Source organism: Phasianus colchicus, chromosome 12 (genome assembly GCF_987193195.1).
Source record: "Phasianus colchicus chromosome 12, bPhaCol1.hap1.1, whole genome shotgun sequence".
NCBI classification, from domain to species: domain Eukaryota; kingdom Metazoa; phylum Chordata; class Aves; order Galliformes; family Phasianidae; genus Phasianus; species Phasianus colchicus.
In genome coordinates, this window is record NC_143447.1 from 9,185,107 (window position 1) to 9,204,395 (window position 19,289).

General features: G+C 40.9%; 2 protein-coding genes across 10 annotated transcripts in view; both read left to right on the forward strand.

The window, feature by feature from the left end:
• Positions 1-10,733, forward strand: part of MYO5A (myosin VA) — a 95,700-nt gene extending 84,967 nt beyond the window's left edge. For all 9 annotated transcript variants that reach the window (XM_031616554.2, XM_090148849.1, XM_090148848.1 and 6 more), the window contains 8 exons: positions 883-1,029; positions 1,420-1,574; positions 2,361-2,450; positions 3,155-3,305; positions 4,120-4,402; positions 4,914-5,088; positions 6,384-6,464; positions 7,321-10,733. In XM_031616554.2, the coding sequence (XP_031472414.1) occupies positions 883-1,029; positions 1,420-1,574; positions 2,361-2,450; positions 3,155-3,305; positions 4,120-4,402; positions 4,914-5,088; positions 6,384-6,464; positions 7,321-7,473 (1,235 nt within the window). In that variant the 3' untranslated portion in view covers positions 7,474-10,733. The remainder of the gene's footprint in view (positions 1-882; positions 1,030-1,419; positions 1,575-2,360; positions 2,451-3,154; positions 3,306-4,119; positions 4,403-4,913; positions 5,089-6,383; positions 6,465-7,320) is intronic.
• A 695-nt stretch (positions 10,734-11,428) lies between these two features.
• Positions 11,429-19,289, forward strand: part of MYO5C (myosin VC) — a 32,177-nt gene continuing 24,316 nt past the window's right edge. The window contains exons 1-9 of the mRNA XM_090148856.1: positions 11,429-11,546; positions 14,129-14,239; positions 14,878-15,043; positions 15,366-15,510; positions 15,994-16,150; positions 16,692-16,835; positions 17,738-17,819; positions 18,378-18,485; positions 19,030-19,136. Of these exons, the coding sequence (XP_090004982.1) occupies positions 11,520-11,546; positions 14,129-14,239; positions 14,878-15,043; positions 15,366-15,510; positions 15,994-16,150; positions 16,692-16,835; positions 17,738-17,819; positions 18,378-18,485; positions 19,030-19,136 (1,047 nt within the window). The 5' untranslated portion in view covers positions 11,429-11,519. The remainder of the gene's footprint in view (positions 11,547-14,128; positions 14,240-14,877; positions 15,044-15,365; positions 15,511-15,993; positions 16,151-16,691; positions 16,836-17,737; positions 17,820-18,377; positions 18,486-19,029; positions 19,137-19,289) is intronic.

Consider the following 19,289-nt stretch of genomic DNA (forward strand, 5'->3'; position numbering starts at 1 on the left):
TGTTTCACATTATGTGATCATTATATCTAGCTGTCTTAGCTAGCTGTCTTAGTCTCTGAAGCCACACAAGGAGGGTGTGAGGGCTTCAGAGCATTAGCCTCTGCTGATTGATTCCAGGAATAGGAGATCCACTCAGGGCTCCCTTTGTTCCTTTATAAAGCTGCAGAAGATTTGTCATCATTTGAAAGCAGTGAGTAAGAGGAGGCTGATATTTCTCTGAAGATGGAAAACCATTTAAAAATAATGTTACCTGGCCTATTTGTGTACTCAAAGATGGTATCTGTTTTTGTCAAGATGAAAGCGATATTAAATAAGAACCAGATAGAAAAAGTACATCCAGTTTTTCTTTGATTGTGAATTTTTTATCACTGGAGCCGAGAATGCTGAGGTTGTCTTTTTCTGATTGAGGTTTCATTTTCAGGAGCTGGCGAGACTTGGGTATGAGGGCACTCAGATATGAACTAAGTTAGTTCTATTTTTATGAGCTTCAAAGTCTCATGACTAAAGAGACTGAGAGCTTGCTATGTCTCTGCATAAGTAAAATCACTGTAATTGTTAAAAGCGATTAATAATGTTAAAAAGATAAAGCATTCATTTGTTTTTAAATAAGTCAGATCTTAATCTTTCTAAAGCTTTTTATGGCTGTCTGCTTTCTCCAGAAACAAGCTCAGTAACTTACCAATTCTTCAAAGGAAGAATGCTAACACCAAGATATATTTATAAAGAGTCAATCTTCTTGTTTAATGGGTGTTTTGTTGCTGTTAACCAAAAAACCACACTTTTCTTAGTTTTATATGCTGGAGTTCTTCATTAGAAATGTAAAAGTATATGTTGGTTTCTCTGGAAGACATGGTAATGTTTCTTTTCATTTCTCTTCTGAAGTGGGTCAGATGGAGAACATTTCACCTGGACAAATCATTGATGAACCCATTCGTCCAGTTAACATTCCACGGAAGGAAAAAGACTTCCAGGGGATGTTAGAATATAAGAAGGAGGATGAACAAAAACTAGTCAAGAATCTTATATTAGGTAAGTGTCTTTCTCATCTGCAGCCTCCTTTGCTCTCACATACTCTGATAAATAAAGCAAATGATGAGAACATAAAAGTTACATAGCATGTTTTGGTTTTGATATTGTTCAGTTTATCTAAAATTCCTAAATGTCTGTTGTAACAAAATGTCTTTCCTGATTAGTACAGTACGTATTAATATCTCCACAGACTTTTAGCAAGCAGATATGTTTTATTCTGTTCTGAAATTTTACAAAGAAAGTGGCTTGTGTCTTCTTAGTTCTGCTGTTAATTCTTCACTGGCCACATATAGGCACACAGGTAGAATTAACTGGAAAGTTGCAATTACTATGTATAACACCTTCCAGAGAGTTACCACTTAACAAAATAATGTGTTTGTTTTTCCCAAGAGCTGAAACCACGTGGGGTAGCAGTCAACCTGATTCCAGGACTACCAGCATATATTTTGTTCATGTGTGTACGCCATGCAGATTACCTTAATGATGACCAGAAAGTGCGTTCACTGTTGACTTCCACTATCAATGGCATCAAAAAAGTGCTGAAGGTCAGTCTGCTTGGTTTGGGAGAATGTTAAATTGAAATTTACCTTTCATTGTATGTTAGGTAAGTGAGGAAAGGTCTATCAGTGAATTGACTCTGGATTTCTGACCAGTAAATTCTCCCACAGACGTTACAGAAAGTTGGGCTAACAATCAACAAATTACAATTGAGAGTATTTTCTCCACATAATACCATAGATGCTCTAAATGAATTAAAAAAGGATTATCTTGTTTTTATTTTGAATAGTCTTTGTCCTCTGAAGCTACACTTTTAAAGCTTTAGATGCAGCAGCTTGGGTAGTGAGTCTTTGTAAATCTTCTCCAGAGCACATAATTAAAATGTTTCATTTGCAGTGTGGGTTCACAGATTTCCATACTAGCTTCATCTGCCAATTTTACTGGTGATAAGTTACTGCCTGAAGTCTTTGCAATGAGTTGACTGGAAGAGCATAGGCCAGGGAGTATTGTGGAGGCAATATTAAGTGATAAAGATGCTTCATGCCTTGTGGAGTATTCTTACTTTTTAAATAAAGCAGATTGTTTGCAGGAGCTTAGGTATTCATAGAAATATTGGACATGTGTCAGTGAATGGAGTAAATGCTATAGAGGTCTAGAATTACAGAAAACAGAGGGTGTTTGAATGGTATTTTGTCAAAAAATTTACTTTTCAAATATGTTACTGAAATACACAGTTTTATAAAACATCAGTGGATTTTAAGTGTTTATGCAGCATTTCATTGTTTTATTCCTCTTTCTAGTCTTTGTTGAAATGTGTTTGTTTTCATCTTCAGAAAAGAGGTGATGACTTTGAAACGGTGTCTTTCTGGCTGTCCAACACCTGCCGGTTCTTGCACTGTTTGAAGCAGTACAGTGGAGAAGAGGTAAGCAGTGCTCGTGCTCCAGTTTCATTGCTCTATGATACCATTGTCAGCACTACACTTCAATTCCTGTAATAGCTTCAAGTCTATTCAAAATCTCTTAAAACAGCTACGCATTCTGGAATGATGGTGATGACATCAGTGGAAAGTAGTAGGAGATAAAGTCTGATCCCGTTTCACTTTATTGCAGGTTGAGGCCCCAAAGGTTAGATAGCATTGTACTCCTGAAAGTGCCAGCTCAGATTCAGTTGAGGAATCGTTGCTATTACAATGATTTTGGTAATGATTCGCTGAAATTAAACAGGCCATATTAAGTGCTTTAACCATAGCATGACAGACCATTTTAAGTTTGGAGGCTACAGTATGTCTAATTCCTTCTTCAGACTTACCTGTGATTTTGGCAATAAATGGCTAGATTATTATGTCCATGTTGGAGTGGGAGGGCAGGGTCTTACCAGCTAGAAGGCTGACACTTTGTTCCTATGTCACATGTTCAGAGTTTCAAGTCAAGGAAACAGACATTGCATAAGTCAGAACTGAAAATCAAATCCTACTGTTCAATCAGAATTTCCAAATTAAAGTTTTGAGAGGTTGCAGCCATTACTTTGAAGTACTTGTCAGTTGTGTTAAAAAAATCTAAATACTGGTTTTAATTTATATTCTTGTATTCCACTGAAGCAGTTGTTTCTGTGATTTTATTAATGCAGGGGTTTATGAAGCATAATACACCTCGTCAGAACGAGCACTGCCTCACTAATTTTGACTTAGCTGAATACAGACAAGTCCTGAGTGACTTGGCTATTCAGATCTACCAGCAACTGGTCCGTGTGTTGGAGAACATTCTGCAACCAATGATTGGTAAGGCAGAGCTGAATTCCTTAAACTGTAGTACTAAAAGGAAAATTGTGATGGTAATAATATGCTGTATCTTATATTTACTCCTGAATGATACAATTTTATTCATAGTTCTTATGGTATTCTGTTTATAGATGACAAGGACTGTGCTGAACAAGTGGGGTTAGAGGTGGCTGGTTCATCTGGCAGTGACAGAACAAATCAATTTGCATTGTAAATGTTTGTCATAAGTCATGTGTTTACAAGAGAAACCACTGCTAGGACAGTCTGATATTCGTGCGTTGGGAAATATCTCTTGGAAAAATTGGAGTTTAATTATATGAAAAATCATAATTAAAATGAATAGGAGGAGGAAGTGGCTGGTCATCATTATAGGCAGTAATCAGCAACTAAATAGCTAGCAGTGGTGAAGCTCACATTCAGAGAGAGTTTTTCATTTCATTTTTCTTGTCAGACAGTGTTCTCTCAAATTTTCATTATGCGTTCTGATTACATCTTTTAGAAGAGTGGAACAGCTCTTGGTATGCTGACTCTGCTGCTCTTACGACCAGGTGGATGAAAAGAGTATTTTGCTAAGCTACAGTTACACCTTCCTTTCAGACACTCCTGCTGGATTATCTGTAAAATGCTGTCAGCTTAGATTTTGCAAAATATAGCGGGATCCTGAAAGAATTGCTGGAGGTCATGGTAGAGTGTGTTTAGCAGAAAGCCCAATGTGATTTTTCTGTGTAAATAGCCAACAGGATTTTTCTGGTTTGCACAGCATGCTTGCACGTAGACTGTTTTCAGTCATTAAAATGTTGTCAATCTTATGCAGTTTCTGGAATGCTGGAGCATGAGACTATCCAAGGTGTCTCAGGGGTGAAACCAACAGGGCTGCGGAAGAGAACATCCAGCATTGCTGATGAAGGAACCTACACTTTGGACTCCATTATTCGACAGCTGAACTCCTTCCATTCCGTGATGTGTCAGCATGGAATGGATCCAGAGCTGATCAAACAGGTTGTCAAGCAGATGTTCTACATCATTGGAGCTGTAACACTTAATAATCTTCTCCTGCGCAAGGACATGTGTTCATGGAGCAAAGGAATGCAGATAAGGTGGGAGAGCTTTTGTCCTACTTTTCTTGAATGTGCTGCTGAAAATGTTAGTGAGCTCTTGGCTGTAATTTGCTACTTCCTGTGGTAAAGCCACCTTAGGCTATTCCTGCATTTGGCTGTAGTTGTCCAAAGCATTCTACTGGCATGTGCCAGGAAATGTAGCCAAGGCATTCCCTCCCTTGGGTAATACTGTAAAGTGTCACTGTGCATTTGTATGAACAAAATCTCATTTGCCTTTCCTCTTACGCTTGCCTCATTTCCACAGTTAATAGGAACCAAAACAAATGGGGAAAGGTAGTTAGTGGAAGTCCTCAGCCATAGTTTCTGGCTGTTTTGAAACTCAAAATGTCCTGCCTTAATTGAAGGGAAATAGAATGAAGATAGAATTACAGAAAACTACCAGTGTGAAGGAAAAGCATGTAAGGAGAAAGAAACACTGAAAGAGAAACAGACATGCTTTTGATTTGGCAGTAATTAAGCACTGATGTTTTTGTATTCTAAACTCATACAGGTACAATGTGAGTCAACTTGAAGAATGGCTACGTGATAAAAATTTGATGAACAGTGGGGCCAAAGAAACACTGGAGCCTCTCATACAGGCTGCACAGTTGTTGCAAGTGAAAAAGAAAACAGATGAAGATGCCGAAGCCATTTGTTCAATGTGCAATGCACTGACTACTGCCCAAGTAATCAAACTCTCATTCTCTTTTTGCTGTCTCTTTGGAGCAGTTCTCTGTTCCACTGTGTTTGCCAGGCCTGCATCGCTGTCAGACAGGTCACACATTTCTAATATTGCTTTGAGTTTGTATAACTAAACAGATTAAATTGGAGGGGTGAAAAAAAGGACTAGGTCTGATGAACAAGATAAGTTTTGACCAATTGAGAGGAAACTCAGTACACTGTGCAGTGTGTAGCACTACACTTAGTCTCAGGCTGCAAAAAACTTCAGAGAAAAGCCTTCACTGGCACCTCTGTTCCCCAGATAACTCCACCTAGGATTGTAGGAAGTTATCTTTCTGCCATCTGAGTTGGCATCCATTTAAGATAATGGACAGTTCAGGCAGAGCTGTTGTCTCAGGATTTGCAAATAAGAGTATTAAGTCCCTGTACCCATTAGCCTCAGAAAGGCCGAGCCAAGTGTATCTCAGTTGGCAGCACAGCTGAAGGCTTCTCCATAGGAAGCTTAGGTTTTGTAAAGACAAGCTGCACTTTTTTTAACTGTGCAACATATGCTTAGAATTTTTACGGTAATAACAGGATCCAAGCATCTTTGGTTATTATTGAACATTCTTATCAGAAAAATAAACACATTTCTGTTTCTTTCATAGTGGTGTCAGATGTAGCAGTGACATTGATACAGCTGGTTTGGTTTAGCAATGCACTGATTTAGTTCTGAACTGTAAGAAGGTATAATTCCATGTGCTTTGAATGTTTTCATTCTGTTGAAAAGGTTTGTTTGTTTTTTAAACAGAAAAAATGTAAAAGACCAAAGAAATGATTGATTTATTTACGTAAGTTTTAGATGTTTAATTCATTACTGTTCAAAGGCACTGTGCTGCAGTTCGGTCTTCTAATGACTATAGCCCTGCTTTTAGAGAAATAGCTCACTCCCTTGAAAAACATTGAGGTCATAAGATTCTCTTGAATGGAAGCTACAGAAAGCAATAGGAAGTCAAAGCTAGGAAGAGAAGTGCAGTATGTTTCCAGAGCATGTAGGAATGCAGGGAGCTGTTTATCGTTTGACTCTGCCACAGTTTGGTATTTTCCCTATGCATGGAAGAATTGGAGTTTCTACCTCCAAAGAACACATGTTCCAAGGGGGCAGATTTAAAAATAACTTTGAATAGATAATGACATTTTGTATGGATCAATAAAACAAACAAAAATAAATAATTGAAATTTTAAAAATTGCTCATGTAAAGAAATGTAACTGTAGAATTATTAATAGAATGAAACTAAGGATGGTTTTTCTTCTTCACAGATTGTGAAAGTACTGAATTTGTATACTCCAGTTAATGAATTTGAAGAGAGAGTCTTGGTGTCATTTATACGTACAATACAGGTATGGCTGTATATCTTTTCATTAAATCTCTTCTGGCTGTTTCTAAGAAACCCTTTAATGATCCTAACAGATTGTGTCCTGAAGCTTTTTAGGCTCTTTAGCCATTTTTTTTTTCTATGCTGGAAAGGTGATGTCAGCCTTAAAATCTTAAGCAGTCACAATGTACTGCCTCCAGACTTGGAAAGGAATGTTAGTTTCTGCCCCAGTATGTATGAGATTTCCAGAAGATGAGAGGTTTTTTGCCTATCTGTGTATATGCAAACACATTTAAATACCCACTTTTCAAATGATAACCTTTGCAAATGCAAATTTACTTCTGTCAGACCTGTATCTGCAAGAGAATTTCCAACTGCTTTGAAAAGTGAGGCCTATGTACATTCCAGAGCTCTTCATTTTGTCCTTTTAATTTTGTATATATTTATGAAAACAAAGAATTCCCCAAACTCCAGAATAAAAAAGCAAGTAGAGCAAAAGAAACGAAACACTGATCTTTCTGGTTTGTTGCAAATCTAGTTGCATTGCTAGCACGATAAGGGAAAATGGGAAGGTAGAACTGAGGCAAAACTGTAATTCTGCTCACTGAAAAGATGTGTTTATCAGATAGTGCCTAAGTTTTCCCTTTTGCAAGGAATCAAAATATCTTCAGGTTGTATTATTAGGGAAAGATATGCAAAATTAACGCCAAAATTAACCATATTTTAATCATTTAATTGTTCCAAGTGTTACAGATTACCGCAGTGTGTGTGCCTGTATACACACACATCTGTACACACAGATGGAGTAAAACCTCACCGCAAGATGATTGTTATCAATGAAGGGGCTAAATGCTAACATAATCCCTTTCTTATCTTTACAGCTGCGTCTGCGAGACAGGAAGGACTCTCCTCAACTGCTCATGGATGCTAAACACATCTTTCCTGTTACTTTTCCATTTAATCCATCCTCCCTGGCATTAGAAACCATCCAGATCCCAGCCAGTTTGGGGCTGGGCTTCATATCACGTGTCTGATCCCAAGGATGTTCTGTCAGTGTTAGATGGAGAATTGTTTGCCTGATATCATTACCCATTAAAATGTAGTGAGCCACTGAAAACACATTTTTGAACAAACAGTCTCTATATGCTCAGATTTTTTGTAAAGGTAGCTGGGAAACTACACAGCAGCACCACAGATTGAAGGCTGATAGAAAGATGTGCATTTGTGTTGAGTCATTGCACTTACGAGGACATTACTGATTCATATGTTTCCAGAAATGGAAATTGGGTTTGGACAAAAATCGTGTCTTCAGCTGTTTAGAGACATTTTTAGATCTTTAGTAACATATTTAAATAGTGTAAATTAAACTCCATGTATAACCTTCTCATGGGCAGGGACCAATGGGGACAGTCCCAGTCCTCACATGGAAGACGTAAAAGTAAGGCATTTTGTAGTAGATATGCAGTTACTTGGGAGCCTGTTACTTTTAGTTTGTAAAAACTGGAATGGAGAAGCAAAAACTTGCAATATATAAAATGATTTCTTAAACTACTTATTTATGTCAGTTTGACATAAATTCTAGTGATAAGTCTTATAGCTTACTGTATGCTATAACATAGATGTTCATTTGTTAGTAATGTGGTTTACCAAGCATATTAAATTGCTGCTGCATATTGAGTTCTTTTAAATGTATGACAGTATCATGCTAGGCACTAAAAATAAGATACTTCATTTTTGGTTGTCAACCTTATTTACAGTCCAATGCAGTCCATTATTCTAACTGGATTTTTGCAGATGTTATCAAATATCACCTGTAAAGGAAAATGGTAACTAAGCACAAGTAGTACACTGGAAATTACATGTTTAGGGTTTTTGTTTGTTTGTTTGCTTTTTTTTTTTAAGTAGTTATCTGAGAATACAGGATCTTGAAGCAGATTATCAGAAATGAGTCATGATTTTTGTATTTATTTAGATTTTGTAGCACGTCCAATGTTTTTCTTTGTAGACCCCAGAGATGACGGTGTGTATATTCAATATACCGTATTTTGTTGCCACCTCTAAAAAAAAAAGAAACCTTAAGAATATGTATATATGTTTTCCTTCATATTTGTATTTGAGAGGAAAAGCTAACAGAAAACTTCTGTGGTGGTGCAGGACTCATTCCTTGGAAGGCTGGCCAACAAAAATGCAAAGTAAGTTTTGACTCTGATGCTGTCATTGACTGCCATTGGTGCTGATTGAATGGTTGGAGATCAGAGTGCATAATGAGAAACAGAGTTAATTTGGATATTGCACATCCAATCAGGAGCGTTTTCTGTCTCACACTCGTTGGATGTGTTACAGAATTCACATTTCACAATGTGCAGCACGTGGGCAGAGGCCCTCCATAAGGTTCCAATCCTGAACTTTACAACCTGTCCTTTGTGGTGTGTGGTTCAGATACACGTGGGAAAAAAAAGACTCACATTACTCTGTTGCACTGTGCAATATTTTTTATGTATTATAAAAATTAGCAACTTAGCATTAAAAATATTGAGAAATAATCTAGAGGTACATTATTAGTCTGTTTGGTACTTAGTGTTTGCCTGCAAACTTAGAGAAAAAAGATTGCTTCCAAGCAGACAGAAACGTTTCAGCTGTGTTTGACTTCAGAGGCAGACAGACTGTTGATATGGTTGCTAAAATGGGGAACAAAGGCAGCCTGAACTTTGGCAGTATCATCTAAAGATGCTCACGTTGTCTTATTTTCAGAGGTGTAAAACCCAAGCTGTGTTTGATGGACCATGCCGACGTTTGCAAGAACTGAATATTCCATTGCACAGATACTTGGAATGATCCTTGCTGATGGTTTTGGTACACCAAACCATTTCTACGCATGGTACACCAAACACTTTTTTCTTTTTTTTTTTAATATTACTTGATTTCTGAACTACATCTGCTGCTGAGTGGCTCCAAATAAGATCTAATATACTAACAGTGGGGTGTCGTGGCTTTCAGACTTTTAGGGTACTGTACTTGAGAGAATGTAATGGGAAGGCCTTCACATCCAAGGATAGGGAGGACAGTATATCAGAACGTGCTGACCTACACAACTTTCTCCTTATTGGAAAGCATAGAAATTGGCATTACAGTATGCTCATACTGTCTATCAGGAAACGTATCCACTACGTAAGCATTGGTGTATTAAAATGTATGCCTAACTGTATTTTTGTTGATTTCTAAAGTTTGTTTACCTGTAAAAAGCCTTACTGTATCTGTTTTCCTTAAGAAAGTAGTGGTTAGTAATTTATAGATGTTATCCTTGAACTCAGTGGTTTGACTGGTATTACTTTTATATCATGTTAAAAGTAGATGCTGCTCAACATGTTTGGAAGGAAACTACTTTGGGGTTGAAAAAGATGTGTAATTGGTAAATCATCTAATATTTTACCTGGCAGTATTTTACATGCACTTTTCAGAAGTAAAATTTTAGTGTCAGTGTATAATATAACTTTCACCTTAGGACTAATATCTCTTTAACCATTGAATAGGATGCAAAGTTATTTGAACAACTTTTTTTTTTTTTTTTCCTCTGAATCATGGTAATGTTCTTTTCATGTGGACATATCTTTTATATTTTAATTTATTATCTATTGCTATAATAGATTCTATTGGATGCTGGAAAAAACAATTCTCAAAGAGCCCTTAGAATGATATACAGTTATTCTAGAGATTTTGCACAATTACCTCATTCTGTTTGGTGTACCTTTCTTCCAGTGATTGTTTTATTCCGATGCTTAGCACACGGTCTTCTATCCAAATTGTGAAAATTGTTTCTCAGACTTCAATCTGGGATGGAACACGAAAGTGCTTCAGTCCATTAAATGTGAATAATCTGTTCTACTTATCAGGAGGAGAACAAAATGGGATCAATCTCAGCATTGAAAAGCGGGTTGATGAGCAGTAACATCTGTTCCTAACTTGGAAACACCAGCATTTGCAATGGGAAGCTCTCTGATTTAAACTGAACGCATTTCAAATCCCATCCAAGTACTAGGGGTAAACATGTTGGGTTTTTTTTAAGATGCCCAGACTTCACCTGGTAAATCAAAGCCTTGAAACACAGATTTTCACTCAATACCACTACAGTACGTAGATGAAACCAAAACCTTGTCAGAATGACCTGAGCTCTGATCTGTCGTAGTGTCCGATGTTGTACTTAGTAAATGTATGCATCATAAAAGCTGTAGCCTAATAGCTATCACTGGAAAACGTCCAAATAAAAATACAGCTGTAAGATTTACTGCGGCTGTGGGGTGTTCGTTTGTTTGTTTGTTCATTCGGGTCTGTTTGTTTCTGAGTAGGTGGCTGTCAGGCTTGTGGCTGAGCTGTGCCCTGGTTTAGTATTAAATGGGGAGTTGGTAGCCCTGCATGTGGCAGGGGGTTGGAGATTCGTGATCCTTGAGGTCCCTTCCAACCCTGGCCATTCTGTGATTCTGCTTGGTGCTCAGCTCTTGCTGGGGGCTGCAGCTGTGCCTCCTGCCGGCTGCCTGGAGCTCCCAAGAACCTTCATGGAGGAGAGGCGGCACTCCGCGCATTTCCACCTGCCCAAACCAAGTGCTGTACTTATTCAAATCCTCCTCCTCGTAAATAACATTTACATATACTACCTATATACGAACATATTCGTTCTGTTCTGTTTCCTAATCCTAGAATAACTCCTTCGTGGCGTTTTATAGTGAGCTGATTCCCATTTCCGTTGGTTTTCCTTACTGGGGAGGGGCCGCTCCCCAGGCATTCCTCGTTCTCAGCTCCTCGAGCTCTACTCCAGCGGCCCTCGAGGCACAGCGCCTGCATCACCGAAGTTACCCATTGCCCCTGCCGTCGTACACCTGCGCTCCCCTACCTCCCAACACACGCGCGTTTAAGGATGCCTTAACACGCAGCGACCGCTGCGGGAGCTGTCGGTGAGCCCGAGCTCGGCCAGGTGAGCGGCGTGGCAGCGTCGGACCGCGCTCCTCCCCGGGGCAGGGCGGGGATCCGGACTGCGCGGTCCGGGGCGGACGGAGGCGCGGTTGGCCGTGCCGGCAAAGCTGCGCCCATGGCGCTGGCCGAGCTGTACACGCAGGTGAGCGGGGCGCTGCGAGGGAAGCGGCCCGAGGCGGGGGGCGGCCGAGAGGAGCTGCCGGGGCTGTTCGTGCAGCCGCGCGGCTGCTCGGCCACGTCAGGTTGCGATAAAGCGACAAAGTTGGCCGAAGCGGAGGCAGAGCCGCTCCGCGGTGCCGGGAGATGCCGCTTCCCCTTCTTGCCTTTCAGCACGCGTTTTCTGAGCGTGGCCGCGCAGGTTTGGGGGTTAAAACGAGCGTCCTTCCTCCTCGGCGCGGCTGGGGCAGCGCTTCCCACTTCTCGCGTCGTCGGCGCGGCGTTGCGGGGTGGAGCTGTTTGCTTAACTCCGAATAACAAACAGCGTGCGAATATCGCAGCTCCATCGACCTCCTCTCTCCTATCGCCCACCCGGTTGCCGTCCCAGCCCCGCTTTGCCGTTCGCTGTGCCGCGTGAGCCCCGCTGCGGGCGGCCGTGCTGGCGGAGCGGAGCGATGCGGGGCGGTGCGGGATGGCAGCGTTTACCTGCGGGGCAGCGCCGCGCTGCCTGTTTGCCAATGGAGGCTCCTTCCCTGCGGGGCGGTTCCCGACGGATCAGTGCTGCTTGTCATCCTCCGCTTCTCGGCTGTGAGCCGCTGAGGTCCGTTCGCTGACTCGGGAACGTGCCCTGTTTTGCTGAGGGTCTTTGGCTCCGGTGTTCTTGATGCGTGAAATGACAGCTGAGAATTCTGTGTGACAGCTGTGGGTAGGTACGTATGTGCCTTTAAAAGCCAGGACTGTGCAGGAATGACGCAGAAATCAGCTTGAACATCAGTAAGTACCACTCCTGTGAAGACCGGCTGAGGGAGCCGGGTTTGTTCAGCCTTGTTCAGCAACTCCATATCGGCCTTCCAATACTTAAAGGGAGCTTGAAGGCAGGAGGGAAATGAACTTTTTACACGGGTAGATAGTGATAGGACAAGGGGGAATGGATTTAAACTAAAAGAGGTGAGATTTGGGTTACAGGGAAAGTTTTCAGTGAGAGGTGGTGAGTTGGTGGCACAGGCTGCCCAGAAAGGCTGTGAGTGCCCCATCCCTGGAGGTGTTCCATGGGTTGGATGGGGCCCTGGGCAGCTGAGCTGATGCCCCATTTAGTGATGAGGGGTTGGAATCAGAAGATATTTGAGGTTTCTTCCAACCCAAGCCTTTCTGTGATTTTACATGCAGAAAAAGCACACTTAAACTGATTTCATTTAGCCCTGTCTTTCATTTGCTCGTTAAATAGGAATTCCTAAAAGCATTTTTTACCTTCTGATTGGATACCTGAAAACATGCTCATTGCAGCATTTCACACAATATCCCAAATCAGAGAGGTTCTGCTGTGTTGAAAGCAGCAGCACAGAGATCTCACAGAGATTTTGGTCTGCTTTCATGGCCTGACACACAGCTTGGGTTGGCGTGACGTTAACCAGGAGGGCTGCAGCATCTCTGTCCTTACGAGGCTGGGGACACTGAGCAGCCTGGGCTTATCCACAGGGCACCCCTCTGTAGGTCCCTTTACCCTCTGGTTTGGTGTTTGCCTTGGGAGCACCAGCAGTATGCACGCTGCATGTGCTGCCATGCAGGGCTCTCACTGAGATGGGGGGGTGAAAAAGTCATTTCTGCCAGAAATAACAGCGTCAGCACTGAAATGGAAAGGTTTAAGAGTCCCTGAGGTGGCTGTGCTGAGCTTCATGAATTCTTGTCTGAAGTTAACTTTCCAGTGAGAAGCTGCAGCAGCTGTCACAGGCTTGTTTAACTGCAGCACGGTGCTGATAAACCAGGCGTGTGCTGAGCTGGGATAGGGGAATTGGATGAAGGCTTCTGTCCATCGGAACAGCGAGATGCTGGAATGGTGATTATATGCCATGGTTGCTTCTGAGAGTAGGGACTGAATGCTTCTGTGCTCTGTGGAGAGAGGCAGTAGGGCTCACGTGAAGCTCTCTCTGTTGTGTATGGAAGATGGTGCCATGTCAGAAATGGCCACAAATCCCTGAATAGATGTGATTTCAGTGCTGTTAAAGGCTCTGTATAAATGTGCAGGTGCTGCTGTAAGGAGGTCCTGTTAGATGAAAGGTGGCTGTGTGGCCTTGTTGTGTGTACATCCATCCTATTGCACAGTGCTTTCTAAGTTCAGTATCCTGTATTTGAATCCAAGGAAGTGGTTGTTTCAGTTCTACTCAATGAGATGCTTTCTCTGGTCATTGGAATTCCTAAGAACCAGGGCTCTGCCCTAAGGGCGTTTTATTCTTCCCTCATCCTTAGAGGATTTGAAGGGTCTGGCAGCAGCCCGGCCCCTGTTCAGCACCCTGCTCCACACATTGCTCAGTGTAGATGCCAAACAGGAGTAGAAAGAGTACTTCTGAGATGGAGTCTATTCTCTCACTCTCTCTTTTCTCTTTTTTCTTGCACAAAGAATAACTAAAGCACAACGGTATTCCCCAGTGAAACGGTCAGAACAAAGAGTGATCCCACAGAGTCCTGGCATCCACAGCACCATTTAGGCTGCACTTGTTTGAAAACTGCCTTTTTGTAGTCCGGGGTTATGGCAATAGCTGAGCTGGCTGCTGTCTTGTTTTTCTCTTTCAGTACAACAGGGTTTGGATTCCCGATAGCGAAGAAGTTTGGCAGTCTGCAGAAATCACAAAAGACTACAAAGCAGGAGACCGTTTTCTCCATGTGCAATTAGAAGATGGAACTGTAAGGAGAACAGCCTTAATTGCTGTGGGGTTTGCTGTGTAGAAACATAGGGCACACCGGGTCCAGATGAACTGTCCCTACTTCCCTTTATGCTAGCTGTGCAGTGACCAGAATTCAATCATTCAGAAATAGCTATTGCCTAAAAATATCTGCAGTCCTACTGCCTGTGTCACATTAGTGTATAAGACTGATATTGAAGTAGAAAGATGACTTTTGAAACTTCATTCTTGAAGTAAATCAGAAGAGCAAGGCAAGAATAATTCATCTCACAGAGGCAGCTGTTGACTTTCTTTCCTATAAAGTTATTGCTTTATGGAAGAACTCTTACTTTTGGTCTCTGTGTTCTTTATTGATGTAGCATTTTGAAATAGGACATCTGTGTTTCTGCACTGCTGTTCTGTAAGCCCAAATATTAAAGAAAAGTGGTGTACCTTTTTAATAATAAAAAAAAATAACAAAATCACCATCTTACTTTAATGATTCCCTGTACCTTATGTTCAGTGAGAGGTATGGAACTGATGGAAGAAAAGATCAGACAGTGCTCCATCGACCCTGTACCTTCACGTAGAGATACAAGATCCATTTGTACGTAAGCATGCAATGAATGCTGTGCTATTTCCAGTCCTTTCTGCTTGCAGGAGCTCAATTACCCTGTTGATCCTTCTGCTTTGCCGCCTCTGCGAAACCCCGACATCCTTGTTGGTGAAAACGACCTGACAGCACTCAGCTACCTCCACGAACCCGCTGTTCTGCACAACCTTAAAGTCCGTTTCGTGGAGTCTCGGCTCATCTACACTTATAGTGGTAGGCAAAGTCAAATGCAAGGCTTAAAAAAGCAAAAGTAATCTTGGCTTACCTGACCTGGTGGATGGCAGCCCAGTTCCACAGGAACTGTGTGGTCCTTAAGGTTCCCTCCAACCCAGATCGTTCTATGATTACTTTGCTGTACGCTGTGAGTGGTGTTTTGCTCAAGTGCCTTTTAATTCGTTCAGTGGAGATTTGTATGAGCGTACAATCGTTTGTTGACCAGAACATTATACTTGGTTTAGAAAATATTGTAAGCATTGTTACCACTTTTCACTGCACTAATCTCTGTTTTCCTTTTGTTTTGTGCACTTGGTTGCAGGAATAATTTTGGTTGCAATAAATCCCTATAAGCAGTTGCCGATATATGGAGATGCTATTATCCATGCGTATAGTGGGCAAAACATGGGGGACATGGATCCTCATATATTTGCTGTGGCAGAAGAGGCGTACAAGCAAATGGCCAGGTTCAGTGTGCTGTTTTACTTCCATAATTAACAGTCAAGTAGCAGCCTGTTAATTGAATTTGGATTAACTGTGTATGTGGCATTGGCTATTGTGAATGTCTCTGATTGTATAACTTAACTAAACTAGAGAAGGAATAATTCCTCAACCAGCTGAGGAATTTGGGGTTGGAACTAAATGATCTTTAAGGTCCTTTCCAACCTAGGCAATTCCATGATTCTTTGATTTCTATAACTTGGAACCATTTTCATTTCTGACAAGGTCCAAAACTGCCTTAGCTGTGTGAGTAGCAGTGACATTGGCCTAGAGATTACAGCCAAAGAGGTGTGAAACAGAAGAGCAGATGAAAGGTGGAACTCATATGAGTTGACCTCAGTTGTGTTTTCATACCTTTGTTTCATATGTTTAACTCTTTCATGTATTTGCACATATTTACATGCATTTTAGACACTTCTGATTTAAACTCTCTGATTATTTGGTTTTAGAAATAGCAAGAATCAATCTATTATAGTCAGTGGAGAATCAGGAGCTGGAAAGACTGTGTCTGCAAGATACACTATGAGATACTTTGCCACCGTGAGTAAGTCAAGCAGCAATGCACATGTGGAGGATAAAGTTTTGGCATCCAATCCAATAACCGAGGTAAACTTCAGAGAGCAGCTGTCAAATCTGTACTTATTGAGGAGAGGATTCCAAGAGCTGCTGAGCATCTCTGTTTGAAATCACAGGGGGCACTTCAGCAGCTGACTTAGATATCTGCGTTAGAAATTGAGCCTTTGAATGTTGCTGGTGGGAAGAGGTGGTCGGTCAGGAGCACCGAGGTTCTGCCCAATTTGCCAGCAGCCCTCTGCAGGCACTGGGATGCAAAAGTTTGATCTGATCAGGTCCTGTTAAATAGAGGATAGCAAAAAAATATTGAACAACTTGTTTGTTTTTATTAGTTGGAGTAGAAAATGGCTCAAGTCGGGGAATGTGTTTCTAATTCTTTATGTTTACGTACCATTGTATTCTTTGAGACTTATTTTCAAACTTGGGCCTTAAAATCCACATCTCACAGCCCAGTGCTGAGATTTGTTGTTGAGGAACTGAGATTTTAGCAACGTGTGGTTGGGTCACGTTTTGAGAAATTTATTTTTATGAAATATACAAGTAAAACAAACTCTGCAAGTCGATAATTTTGTAGGCTGTTGGCAATGCAAAAACCACGCGGAATGATAACAGCAGTCGGTTTGGAAAATACACTGAAATCAGTTTTGATCCAAGTTACCGAATCATTGGAGCCAACATGAGAACGTACCTGCTGGAGAAATCCAGAGTTGTCTTCCAGGTGGGTAGAATGAGAACACTCAGTGTGAGTGTAGCTACTAATGCACAGCCTTTGGGCTCTGCTGGTTTCATGTAGAAAATATGAAAAGATAAAATAGGTATGCGAAGTTTTACATAGAATGTCTAATAAGCACATGATTTTTTTTTTCATAGGAGCTAATCTCATTTAGAGCAAGAAAGTGATTTGTTCTGTGTGCTTCCTTATGCTAAGTGGAGGACGTATTTCAGGAACCATTCCCTGTGGCAGCACCAGAAGTATTGGCAAAATCTCTGAATTTCAGTCACAATAATGGCACTTGCCAGCTGTGTCTGGAAAGAGGCAGTGTATGTGCACACAGGGATTCTCTGGTCAAAAGTGGCTGAAAATTTATAAGGCCAGGGCTTATCAGTGTGACCCATTGCAGCGTCAGAGCATAATCATGATCATCTGCTCGGGAAAGCATTAATTTTATGAAGCTGCCTTTGTGACATTTTAGCAGTATTTTAGTAGCACTGTAGCTTTTAAATACCATGAAAAATCCTTCTTTGAATCTTCTCCCTGAATGATGGTTCACAGAGTTCTGTGAATGACTGCGGGGCAGTGCTGCAGCTGGCGCTCCCACACAGCTGCTCGTCCTGCTGTTTTCAGTTCTTATTACTTGGTGGTTTTTCAGGCAGAAGGAATCATATTAGCAGCTCAGCAAATGGTAATGGAAAAATAGTATATTTGAATGTATCACTTCCTAAACTCTTGCTGAAGTCAAAAGTGTGATATTTGAATTTGGGGCAATTTCTTTGCTAAACTGTGTTGTGGTTGCATTTAGCCTTCATGTATTGCCACTGTTATACAGCAGTTCAGTATCAAATTATCAAATGTTTTTCTTCTGTAATGTTTTTTCCTTTTTTTTTTTTTCCCATTTGCAGTCAGAGAATGAGAGAAATTACCATATATTTTATCAGCTGTGTGCATCTGCTATGCAACCCGAATTCAGGCATCTTAAGTTGGGTAGGTCTCAGGAAAATGAGCTTCTCTTCCCCTTTGCAGTGTATTATATCAAAAACTGGATTCTCCAAAGCTAGCACATCAAGTGCTTTGCATCATAAATCTCACAGACTTACAACTGGACACAGCTAGTAAGCCTGCTTGTATTAAATGTGGTAGCAAATCACTTGGAACTTGAATGCTGCATTGTCAAGTGCCTTTGAAAATATTGTTCTAGTATTTTCTGTGGTGGCAGGTGCTATTATGACAATCTGGGAGCTTCATTTACCCAGGGAGATGCTTTAATGCCACTTGGGAGAATTAAATGTGAGCTGTATGCTTCATCTTCACATCTTCATTCCTGTTTGCTTGTTGGATCAACTTCTAAGATTGCTAGGAATGAGGAATGCTAGTTTGTGTCAATTAAACTGAGTTATGCACACGGATTTCTCTCCAAAGAAGGGGACCTCCAGCTCACTGCATTGGATAGCACCTTCAATTTTCCAGTGTTACAAGACTTTAACAATTGGTTTCCCTAGTCTTGAATTTTCCAGCACGATGAGTTTTGCTTCTTACCTCTAGGAAGCGCAGAAGAGTTTAACTACACAAGGATGGGTGGCAGTACGACTATCGAAGGAGTTGATGACAGAGCAAATATGATTGAGACTCAGAAGACATTTGCCTTACTGGGTAATTTCCTGAGGATATCTACTCTGTATATATACATTTTTTTTTTTCTGAAATGAACATGGTGGATTATCTCTTAAATGTTAATATTTTTTGTAATTATTACTAATTTTTTTTCTTTAATAGCCTGTCTTTTACACTGTTAGCCTGCTTTAAAAGCACGAGGCAAGGGCAAGTGACTGCTAGCCATTTGGTGTTCATTGTTAATCATCAAAAACACTAAGGGCTGAGGGCTGCTTGGCCATTGAGCTAACGTACTGCAAAAGAAATAGAATTAGAAGCTTCCTTAGCCCTAATGTGGCTTATGTGAAGACCATATGAGACTAGCTGGCACGGGTAGGTGTACAGGAATTTATGTCTAATCTCTCATTGAATCAGACAGGCAGAAAGTAGGCTAAACCAAAGCTTTTCTCAATAGCCTGCAGGGATGCTATGCAACTACTGACTACACAACAAAGCAAGTAATCCAGCACTGTGCTATTTTAATTCATTCTACTGTATTTGAATATTTAAAATAACCAGAAATTGATTTTTTTTTTTTTTTTAGGTCTGAGGGAGGATTTTCAGATGGATGTTTTTAAAACGCTGGCAGCAATCCTACACCTAGGCAACTTGGAAATAACAGCAGTTGGAGATGAAAGGTCATCCATCGATGTAAGGAATTAACACTGAGATACTAGCAATTTCTTTTCTACTCTGTGCCAAAAGACCTTTAGCAGTGTTCTTCTCAATGTTGGGGCTCAGAGCAGCATTAAATCTGGTATACTATTGAGAGATTTATCTATCTTTGTATGTGTACAAAGTGAG